The sequence below is a fragment of the Phoxinus phoxinus genome (assembly GCF_949152265.1).
Source record: "Phoxinus phoxinus genome assembly, chromosome: 1".
NCBI lineage: Eukaryota > Metazoa > Chordata > Actinopteri > Cypriniformes > Leuciscidae > Phoxinus > Phoxinus phoxinus.
In genome coordinates this window covers 15,989,706-16,001,375 of record NC_136876.1, presented here as the reverse complement: position 1 = coordinate 16,001,375, position 11,670 = coordinate 15,989,706, and the positions used below count along the sequence as shown (strand labels likewise).

The window sequence follows — 11,670 nt, the reverse complement described above, 5'->3', positions numbered from 1 at the left end:
TCATTGATCGTGACACTTTTGAAAATAAAGAAGCAGGCTGTTTAGTGACGCATACTAGTAGCTTTGTCAGTTGTTCTAATATTTTGCAGGCTAAGATAAAAGTTTGCCTTTACATCATATACCACTTGCACTTGGTCAGAACACTGTTTGACACCCTGAGCAACACAAAAAAGAGCCTCCACACTGCAGAGCACCAACTATAAAATGTTTGCTTTACTTTTTAGCAACACTTAAATACATAAATAAATACCAAGAACAGCAATGAAAACAACTTTGTAATCCATCAGTGCAGACTTGGTGTACTAGATTTGAGCAGAGAGATCGAGTAACAATCTATAAGTACCAAAGTGTATTTACACCAGGTCAAGGTTTGATGATTTGATTCAAATCAGACAGATTCACAGCTGATTGAAAGACAAAGTGAATGAACAATGAAGGAAGTAAGACTAATGTTTGGAGTCTCTGGGATAAAACTCTGAGGAATCCTGTTCAGCATCTCTTTGGGGAAGATTTTCAAGAGCTGCCAGCCAATGTCCAATGTTTCAAACCCAGTTCGATTCTCATATGCACCTGTGGTACAAAACATGTTAAGCTCATTCTGAAATTATATACTGTACAGCCCATTGTCATTCATGAAATCATATTCATGCCATTCAGTGAGATCAAAGGAGAAGAAAATTCAACATTTTTGATAATTATGTCTGAAAACTTCTCAGCATCAGCAACAAGGCTTTTTTCAACCCTGTTTAAATATAGGTCTATGCTGCAAACTTGTGGTTATACTATGTATTACATTTTATTTGATTTCTTTCAATCGTATAGCACAAATGCATTATATGAAAAAGAATAAAATGTGTTTTTTTACTTCTTATTTGTATTATTTTATAGAGAAATAAATGGTGTGTAATTTAATATTTAGAAAATATGAGACTCTTCCTGTTTCTCTTTTTGTCATTATTTTATTTCATCAACTCAGTTTCATCAATTCAGAGCTTGATTCCAAAAATCCACATTCAAACTAAAATATCTGAATTCCTGTTGGTCGGAGCTAATGACTGTACATTAAAAAGTCTTCCGGCTCAATGAGAATAATATACAGTATGTACCACCAAGTTTGTTGACTGTAGGTAAAACTACCACCAGGTAAAAGGTGACGCTACTGAGACGCTCCTACACGCCCATTTTTAAGACTTTGCCCGTGTCTACTGGCAGACAACTCTGATGTGTGTGTCGAGTTTCATGCAATTTGAAGCATGCTAAGAGTCTCAAAAACACCCAAAATAAATATAAAAGTTTGATGCGTTGCCATAACAACAGTATTCTCGTTGTTTATATGTAAATAGTTGATGTTATAGTGCTGTCAATACATCAATATTGTAGGTTTCAGTGTCTATGGAAAACGTAAGTAAATGTAGGCCTACGTGTGGTAAAATACATACGAATACTTGTGAGATTATGTTGTCCATTTCTATTCCACTTCATCAGTGTCTCAAACTGAATTTCTTACGTACAAAGCCATTTTTATCCACACTTTTGCCAACTAAAATGTCTCAGAAATGGTCTCAAAAGGGGAAGACAGCCAATGAGATATGGGTTCTTTATATATATAGTTCTTGGTTTAAATGGCCACAGCGCTACGCTGGGGTAGCATGCTAAATGTCACTTACAAGCTATTATTCATAACGGTTTTAAGCAGTGGACAAAAGAAATAGAACAGTGGAATGAGAAAATTAACCTAAAATAAGCCCAAATTTATTATGGACCAGACAAAGAGGGCAGAATAACAAATCTTTTAGTCTAGAAGCCATTTTTATCTTCAGTTTTTAAAGGGTAATGCAACGTAACATGAGGGGAATAAAGATTGAAAGCGCCTAAACCTTGTTTCCGTGACATATTGCCATGAGTGAAGTTATCATGCTTTTTATTTGAATTACAAGTTCATGGCATTTCCTCATATGGAGTTAGTTCATTGCGTTGCATTTGGAGATCGACTACTTTTGACTGACAAAATGCGGGTGGACGGAAACACTAACTGAAAGTGAGTCGTACAAAACATTTCTTTTTAGCAAACTTTGTGTACACAATGTTGTCAATGCTCGAGTTCATGTGTAGAGCCCCTGGTGATACTTCAAGCACAGTTTCATGTTGTTTCGAGCCTCCTTAGTATTCTAAAAATAGCTATTTTGATGCTCTCATTGTAGTGACCCATTCAAAAGGCATTTTGACCGAAAACGAAAAGAGTCAAACTTAAGTGTAGTTTCCATTCTAATGCTTTTACACGAATGTTTAACTGGTAGATTAACAAAAAGAGCCTAGGTTCGTGATTTGAATCTCTGGCCAGTAGATCCTTTTTGCAATTGTTTTTCACTTGCCCAATAAATTAATTTTGATCAACCATGTATTCAATTCTTTATTTGAATCAATGGACAAAACAATGAATATTAATAGATTTGGCATCAGTGCAAAAACATTAACTTTTGTAATGTTTGTTTTACTTTTGAATATTCACTTCAAATGTTAAAGCTTTGACTAGAAAATAGCATTGCACCAATCAGGATTTTGACGCAGGTACCCGATCACCAATATTTGAACACCAAGGAGATGAGATCGAAAACTGGTCAAAGCCTCAACTGCTTTTAAATCTTAAACTAATTTTAGTTAAACCGTCAATGCCAACAAAATGGGATTAAGACACAGGAATAGACTCAACCAATTTGGTACACAAAAGCCTAGATGGCACCCCTTTTCCAAGTTTAGCAAACTCAACTAGCATTGAGTTCTATCCTTTGAATGTAGCTTGAACAAAACAGCACAAAAAAAACTGCTTGGTTACAAACATTTATTAGAATTTAGATTCTGGAAGACATCACTTAGCATAATGTGGCTGTTTTATAGAGTCCCTTAGCCCTTTACGGAGTATAGTGGATGGAGGAATGGTTTATTGTATAGCCGGACATCGGACCCAGATTTACGTAGAGCCTGAGCAGTCTGCGGGATAACAGAGAACATGCCAACAGATGATGCTTGGGCACTCAAGCCTAGAGATGGAGTTAGGTTTGAACCTGTGGGGCGTTGCATGGTCACAAAATGCTCAGATATTTGGTTACTGCTTGTAGAGTCAGAAGGAGCTTGAGATGAGAGTCTAGAGGGTCTTTCAACTACACCAATGAGACCCTGGGTTCGCAGAGAGTCTGAGCTATACAGGCCATTTGTCCGTTTATCAATGGTAGACTGGCTAGAAACAGCTAGGGGAGAAGAACCAAGCTTGGCATATGCATGAGACCCAGAGGTGTACTTGCTAGAGGAGCTTTGAGAAGGAGAAAAGCCACCATATCTGCTGCTACCACCCTGGGCAGAAACAAATGGTCCAGGATCTCCTGAAGATGAGGCTCCTGCTGATGACAGGGAAGGAAACAAACTCCGCATTGGAGAGCTTTGAGACCGAGAGCTACCCTGTGATGCAGCTGAGGTCTGAATACCTTGTGAAGGCTGCCATCTTTGAGACTTCAGGCTTTGGGACACAGCATAGCTTTGAAATGCTTGGCTGGACTGGTCGGCAACACCTTGGGGCGAGGACAACGATACACAGTGACAATTATAGGACGATGGAGACCCAGAGGCAAACCGACTTGTGGTATCTTGAGGCTGGAGTGATCCACCATTAGAGGTACTTCCCTGCAGGGTGAATGGCTTAGACGACCCTGACTGGGTGCCATCGCTAGAGGCAAACTGACTTGTGGTATCTTGAGGCTGGAGAGATCCACCATAAGTGGTGCTTCCCTGCAATTTGAAGGGAGTAGAGGACCCTTCCTGAGTCCCAGGGTTGCCTGTGAAGGTAAACTGCTTCCGTGAACTCTCGACTGTAGCAGACTGACTGGCAGGATGTTGGGGTGAGGATAGTGATACACTTGGATAGGAGGACGGAGACCCAGAGGCAAACTGACTTGTGGTACCTTGAGGCTGGAGTGATCCACCATAAAAGGCACTTCCCCGCAGGGTGAAAGGCTTAGAGGACCCTAACTGGGTGCCATAGCTAGAGGCAAACTGCTGTGAATTCTGGACTGTAGCAGACTGACTGGAGGTACCTTGGGGTGAATATAGTGATACACTTGGGTAGAAGGATGAAGACCCAGAGGCAAACTGACTTGTGGTATCTTGAGGCTGGAGTGATCCACCATAAGAGGTACTTCCTTGCAGGGTGAATGGCTTAGAGGACCCTGACTGGGTGCCATCACTAGAGGCAAACTGACTTGTGGTATCTTGAGGCTGGAGTGATCCACCATAAGTGGTACTTCCCTGCAGGGTGAATGGCTTAGAGGACCCTGACTGGGTGCCATAGCGAGAGGTAAACTGCTTCCGTGAACTGTCGACTGTAGCAGACTGACTGGCAGGATGTTGGGGTGAGGATAGTGATACACTTGGATAGGAGAACGGAGACCCAGAGGCAAACTGACTTGTGGTACCTTGAGGCTGGAGTGATCCACCATAAAAGACACTTCCCTGCAGGGTGAATGGCTTAGAGGACCCTGACTGGGTGCCATAGCGAGAGGTAAACTGCTTCCGTGAACTGTCGACTGTAGCAGACTGACTGGCAGGATGTTGGGGTGAGGATAGTGATACACTTGGATAGGAGGACAGAGACCCAGAGGCAAACTGACTTGTGGTACCTTGAGGCTGGAGTGATTCACCATAAGAGGTACTTCCCTGCAGGGTGAATGGCTTCGAGGACTCTGACTGGGTGCCATAGCTAGAGGTAAACTGCTTCCGTGAAGTCTCGACTGTAGCAGACTGACTGGGGGCACCTTGGGGTGAGGATAGCGACACACTTGGATAGGAGGATGGAGACCCAGAGGCAAACTGACTTGTGGTACCTTGAAGCTGAAGTGATCCGCCATAAGTGGTGCTTCCCTGCAATTTGAAGGGAGTAGAGGACCCTTCCTGAGTCCCAGAGTTGCCTGTGAAAGTAAACTGCTTCCGTGAACTCTGGACTGTAGCAGACTGACTGGAGGTACCTTGGGGTGAAGATAGTGATACACTTGGGTAGAAGGATGAAGACCCAGAGGCAAACCGACTTGTTGTATCTTGAGGCTGGAGTGATCCACCAAAAGAGGTACTTCCCTGCAGGGTGAGTGGCTTGGAGGACCCTGACTGGGTGCCATAGCTAGATGCAAACTGACTTGTGGTATCTTGAGGATGGAGTGGTCCACCATAAGAGGTACTTCCCTGCAGGGTAAATGGCATAGAGGACCCTGGCTGGGTGCCATAGCTAGAGGTAAACTGCTTCCGTGAACTCTCGACTGTAGCAGACTGACTGGCAGGGGCAGGATGTTGGGGTGAGAATAGTGATACACTTGGATAGGAGGACAGAGACCCAGATGCAAACTGACTTGTGGTAGCTTGAGGCTGGACAGAACCACCATAAGTGCTACTCATTCCCTGGGAGGCAAAGCCAGTAGAGCCCCCAAACCAAGCACCAGAGCTACTTTTTGACTGGCTATAAACAGCTGGGTGTGATGACATGGGAAAACTCACATATTTGGTACGGGACGCAGGGGCATACAGACCCGGAGTGCCCTGAGGCTTCTGATACAAGCTAGAAGTAGAACTACTACCTCCCGGCACAGGGGAAAAAGTACTGGAAGTTAATTGAGTACCAGATCTGCTCTGGGTGCTTGTAGACACACTAGGTGAATTTTGAACGCTTGTGGACTGGCTAGAAATGCTTTGAGAGAGACTACCCTGAGTTTCTAGAGGTGAAGCAGGACCTGTTGACTGTGAATCTGAACTGCTCTCGGAGCCAACCATAAACAAGCTGGGAGTGCTCTGACCATTAGTAGACTGGCTAGAAACCGCCAAGGGTGAGGGTAGAAGCTGACTGGAGTGCTCTTGTGATTGGAGTGACAGGTCAACAAGAGAGCCAAGCCCTGCCACTTCCCCTTGAAAAGAGCCAGAAGCTTCCAACAAACTGCCTGAACTTCCCTGAAAGCTAGAACTATACAAACTGGGGGTACTCTGATCACTGGTAGACTGACTAGAAACAGATGAAGAACTGAGCACGTTATAGGAGTCTGGGGTATATTGACTCGAGGCACCTTGAGACTGAGACAAGCTACTGTAACTGCTTTCACCCTGAGGGGAGATGAATTGACCAGAGCTTTCTGAAGGCAGAAGTGGGCTGCCTTGAGAAGTGTACGTGGCACCTGGAGCAGATGAACTGCTATAAGAGATACTCTCCGGAGAGAACGCAGGCAAAGTAGCTTCGGCTGATTTAGCACCAGAGGTTTCCAGGGAGCTGGACATGTACAAACTAGGGGAGCTTTGCTCACTGGTGGACAGGCCAGAAGTGTCAAGTATGGCAGGGAAGCTAGCACTTTCTCCTTGTGTAGAAACACTAGCAGTATCTGTAGCAGCTGATCCAGAGGAACCCTGGAGCGATGTCAAACTGCCTGCATATTGTTCATTTAAGGGTAGAGGCAAGGAAGCTAAAATAGAGCTGCTTGGAGCGGTTTGGGCATGGGACGTTGATTCATGCATGCTGGAAACACCACCTTTAACAAATTGGAGTAAGTTCAACCTTTTCAGGGGTCTGTTAGTGAATAAACTAGAGGAGCCCACTTCTTCAGGCAAAATCCCAGTCACAGGGAGCTCTGACACAGAAGACTGGATTGCACGAGGTGAGAAAGTTTTGTCAGAAGGTTGGCCCCACCAGTGGTGTGCATTTGAATGAGCTCGACCTGTGAATTAGACAAAATAGAAGAATTGTATAAGAAACCTCACAATTTGAAATCCTTTGCCCAGAGAAAAAAAGCCCACCAAAAACACAAATCTTACCTTTAAATCCATGAGCATTACTCAAGTAGAGCAGGAAGATAACAAACAAGGGTAACCTACAAGTAAATATATTAAATACAGAGAGTTAATTATTTGCAGAATCATTCACAAACACCAATTGATTGAATAAACTCACTGTGTCCACCCTTTATCCATGGCAAACAAGAAAAAACCCTGAGTACTCCAAAGCCCCAACAGTCACTTTCTCAAACCACCACACAGACACTCCAAATACAAACATACATGTAGCTGGAGATAAGTGTATTTTATAGGCCGTCATCAGTCCAATTAGGGCAAATAACTAATTACATGAAACATCGTTCACCTGGGAAACTAGTACCTGGCTGTTAAACGATAATTGATGATTGTTTTATGACGGCTCTGACTCCCTGTGCTGTTTGAACATTTTTAAGCAGATAATTAATCAATACTTTCTCTGTGTAATGTCTGCATAGGGTATTCTCATACACCTTACACAAAATGTGACTGATCACATCAGGATGACTTTTATAGTTTTGTGTAATTGGCATAATGTATTACAGACTTTGCAGAGAGACAATTACTGATATATGGGGCAGATAAGTTTTAGGAGCACATGCAGAAGTAAGAACAAAGCTCAGTTTATGCCAAATTGGGTGGAATGTAATGCTAAATTGCATCTGAAAACAATCCTGGACCTTTTTCCAACTTAGCAAGTTACATGAATATGGTTAAGCAAAACTACAAGATTTTACAATATGTCTTATGTAATGTGTATGCACAATTGAGAGCCACCGTGCTTTGTAAAGTCTCTAGTACCCTGTTGTGCATATTACATCAATGCCAAAATTAACATCAGTCCATCAAGATGTGCATTGCTGCACTATTGCATTTGATCACTTTCATCATGATCATTAATTTACACCAGGTCAAGGTTTATTTAATGAAGCAAGTGGTCACATAGGACTGTACATATTTCCAATAGTGTTCATGAATTAGGATGACAATCACTTCATTATGAATTCACTTGAAATCACGCACTTTACCCCAGTATATGGCACCAAAATAAATTATAATAAATACAAAAAACTATAAATGCCACATTGTTATACCAAACATAAATTAACTAACATGAATGCTCAGATTTTGGATTTCTTACTTTGATTTGATAGGGCCACTGTGCTTATCTATTCCCTTTTAATGCATTCCATGAACTTGTGGCTTCCTTATATTCTTTATAATGATGACAGATTCATAGAATACAATAAGCATCATTGATCGTGACACTTTTGAAAATAAAGAAGCAGGCTGTTTAGTGACGCATACTAGTAGCTTTGTCAGTTGTTCTAATATTTTGCAGGCTAAGATAAAAGTTTGCCTTTACATCATATACCACTTGCACTTGGTCAGAACACTGTTTGACACCCTGAGCAACACAAAAAAGAGCCTCCACACTGCAGAGCACCAACTATAAAATGTTTGCTTTACTTTTTAGCAACACTTAAATACATAAATAAATACCAAGAACAGCAATGAAAACAACTTTGTAATCCATCAGTGCAGACTTGGTGTACTAGATTTGAGCAGAGAGATCGAGTAACAATCTATAAGTACCAAAGTGTATTTACACCAGGTCAAGGTTTGATGATTTGATTCAAATCAGACAGATTCACAGCTGATTGAAAGACAAAGTGAATGAACAATGAAGGAAGCAAGACTAATGTTTGGAGTCTCTGGGATAAAACTCTGAGGAATCCTGTTCAGCATCTCTTTGGGGAAGATTCTCAAGAGCTGCCAGCCAATGTCCAATGTTTCAAACCCAGTTCGATTCTCATATGCACCTGTGGTACAAAACATGTTAAGCTCATTCTGAAATTATATACTGTACAGCCCATTGCCATTCATGAAATCATATTCATGCCATTCAGTGAGATCAAAGGAGAAGAAAATTCAACATTTTTGATAATTATGTCTGAAAACTTCTCAGCATCAGCAACAAGGCTTTTTTCAACCCTGTTTAAATATAGGTCTATGCTGCAAACTTGTGGTTATACTATGTATTACATTTTATTTGATTTCTTTCAACCATATAGCACAAATGCATTATATGAAAAAGAATAAAATGTGTTTTTTTTACTTCTTATTTGTATTATTTTATAGAGAAATAAATGGTGTGTAATTTAATATTTAGAAAATATGAGACTCTTCCTGTTTCTCTTTTTGTCATTATTTTATTTCATCAACTCAGTTTCATCAATTCAGAGCTTGATTCCAAAAATCCACATTCAAACTAAAATATCTGAATTCCTGTTGGTCGGAGCTAATGACTGTACATTAAAAAGTCTTCCGGCTCAAGTTTGTACCACCAAGTTTGTTGACTGTAGGTAAAACTATAACCACCAGGTAAAAGGTGACGCTACTGAGACGCTCCTACACGCCCATTTTTAAAGGGGTCATGACATGTTTTTTTTTATTTTTTTATTATGTTCCCTTAGGTGCAAATATAGTATTACTATAGTTTTTTTTACAAAAAACTTTTAAAATGTAGTGATTTATGACCTTTTCCCACCCTGTTTCTCATCCTCTGATTCAAACAGTCTGTTTTGGGGGTGTTTCCCCTTTAAGAGTTCAGTGTTAACGCCCACTGTTATGATTGGCTAACGTCAGTGCCTATGCATCAATTATTAACTCAATCAATTAATAAAAATCAATTAAATCAATTAATAATTAATAATTATTAACGCCCCCAGCCAGAACCTGTGCGGATTCAGCGTATTTAAAAAGTAGTTTAAAGTTTTAAACACATTACTTACAGTTTGCGTCGTCGTTGTTGAGCCCAGAATAGTCGGCAAGGACTTATCTTTGAGCAACAGTTTTCTGGCAAGGCCAGCATCATTTTGGGATTTGTTCTCAAAACAGTCATCCTTCAAATGTATAGAACAAACGCTTAAACTAACACTGTCGTGACTGGGACGTCCGCAAAAAATAAAGTGCATCCACTTTTCCCTGACGTCTGGATCTTTCGCAGCGTATTCAAAGATGTTGTTTGTCCACAGCCAGGAACAGCACATCTGCGTGGCATCGTAATTTCCCTGTACACAGACCCACTCGCTCTCCGTCGACTGAACACTTGTGAGGCGCGGGCGCGACAACGATACGAAATGAGCGTAGTTGTCTTGCGCTTAAAGCGTAGTTGTCTTGTGCTGGAGGCGGTCTATATGCAAACGCTGGTACATCACTTCGTACCGTGACGTCACTTCTTACCATGGATCCAGAACGAGCTGTATTTAGAGCTTGATTAAATAAATGATTTGTTTATAATGGGGAGGACGTCTTAAGCTATGAAACTTGCAGGACGTTTTAATGGTACAAAAACCTCTTATATACTAAAAGATCAAGGCAAATTTGGTTTCTCATGTCATGACCCCTTTAAGACTTTGCCCGTGTCTACTGGCAGACAACTCTGATGTGTGTGTCGAGTTTCATGCAATTTGAAGCATGCTAAGAGTCTCAAAAACACCCAAAAGAAATATAAAAGTTTGATGCGTTGCCATAACAACAGTATTCAAGATATCAAGAATCCTTTCGCAGGCTTACATCTGCCGTGTCTTGGCATTATTCGGATGAAGTTTGAAGCAAAGTTTTACATTAATATTGTAGGTTTCAGTGTCTATGGAAAAAACGTAAGTAAATGTAGGCCTACGTGTGGTAAAATACATACGAATACTTGTGAGATTATGTTGTCCATTTCTATTCCACTTCATCAGTGTCTCAAACACTGAATTTCTTACGTACAAAGCCATTTTTATCCACACTTTTGCCACTAAATGTCTCAGAAATGGTATCAAAAGGGGAAGACAGCCCAATGAGATATGGGTTCTTTATTATATAGTTCTTGGTTTAAATGACCACAGCGCCACGCAGGGGTAGCATGCTGAATGTCACTTACAAGCTATTATTCATAACGGTTTTAAGGAGTGGACAAAATAAATAGAACAGTCTTTCAAATGTAGTAAAGTTAAAGTAAAAAGTGTACAGTACTCAATTAAAAGTACTTTGTTACTGTCCACCTCTGCTATATAGAACATACTTTTTTAGCGGTCGTGACGTAATTACTTATTCAAAACTACCTACTCAAGAGAGTATGTGATTTCGGACGGAGCCATACTTTTTAAAATAATTTGTCGAACAGAACAACCAAACTTTGTATGTTTAGCATAAATTACATTACAAATATACATGCTAATTCAGCAAGTTACGTTCCGTAATTATCACCAACATTTTTGTGTAAAAATGTATTTACTTCTGGAGTCGGATCAAATCATGAGAAATACATTTCTCGTGGAAGCTACAGTGTGTTGCATTCTGGGATAATTTGCATGTTATGGTAGTATGCTATTCTAAACATATCTATATACAGTACCTTTCTCAATTTTTCATTTTTATCAGTCATCCTGATTTGTGCATGTGTACTACCTAATGTAAACAATAAAGGCCCGTTCACACAAAGAATGCTAGCTACAAAGATAACTATAGCAATAACTATATTAGGATGATGATGTTGTGTTTATTATAGCTAATCACGCGCTGCAGTTCTGTCGTCTGCTGCTTTAAAAGCTCAAACTCTTTAAAGTCGGGTGGATTCTGATAAGCTATTTTTCCTCAGCTGGGAAAAAAATCGTTCTGAAAGTGATTCCAACGATATCGCTCATCAGTGTTGTCATTGTTGTGCTGTAGACTTCTTCACATAGAATTAAAATGATTGATAAAACTTAAAAGTTGCTGTCCTTGGTGTGAACGGGCCTTGTGTAGCAAATATCACCAAGATCACCCGATGTACAAGAAAGACTACAGTAGATT

At 40.6% G+C, this 11,670-nt stretch overlaps 1 protein-coding gene across 1 annotated transcript; it reads right to left on the bottom strand.

Moving 5' to 3' along the window:
- Window positions 1-2,672: 2,672 nt before the first annotated feature.
- Window positions 2,673-7,120, bottom strand: LOC307001453 (uncharacterized protein). The gene is made up of 3 exons (XM_079617954.1): window positions 6,968-7,120; window positions 6,832-6,887; window positions 2,673-6,734 (listed from the first exon to the last, which is right to left on the bottom strand). Exons 1-3 carry the CDS (start codon window positions 6,985-6,987, stop codon window positions 2,902-2,904), a joined length of 3,909 nt encoding a protein of 1,302 aa, XP_079474080.1. The 5' UTR covers window positions 6,988-7,120; the 3' UTR covers window positions 2,673-2,901.
- Between the last annotated feature and the right edge of the window lie 4,550 nt (window positions 7,121-11,670).

Excerpts from the sequence above, each read along its gene's own strand:
- LOC307001453 (XM_079617954.1), bottom strand. The coding sequence starts at position 6,987 with ATGGATAAAGGGTGGACACA. Across the intron at positions 6,888-6,967 it reads ATGGATAAAGGGTGGACACA|GTTACCCTTGTTTGTTATCT; the intron begins GTGAGTTTATTC and ends ATTTACTTGTAG. Across the intron at positions 6,735-6,831 it reads TAATGCTCATGGATTTAAAG|GTCGAGCTCATTCAAATGCA; the intron begins GTAAGATTTGTG and ends TCTAATTCACAG.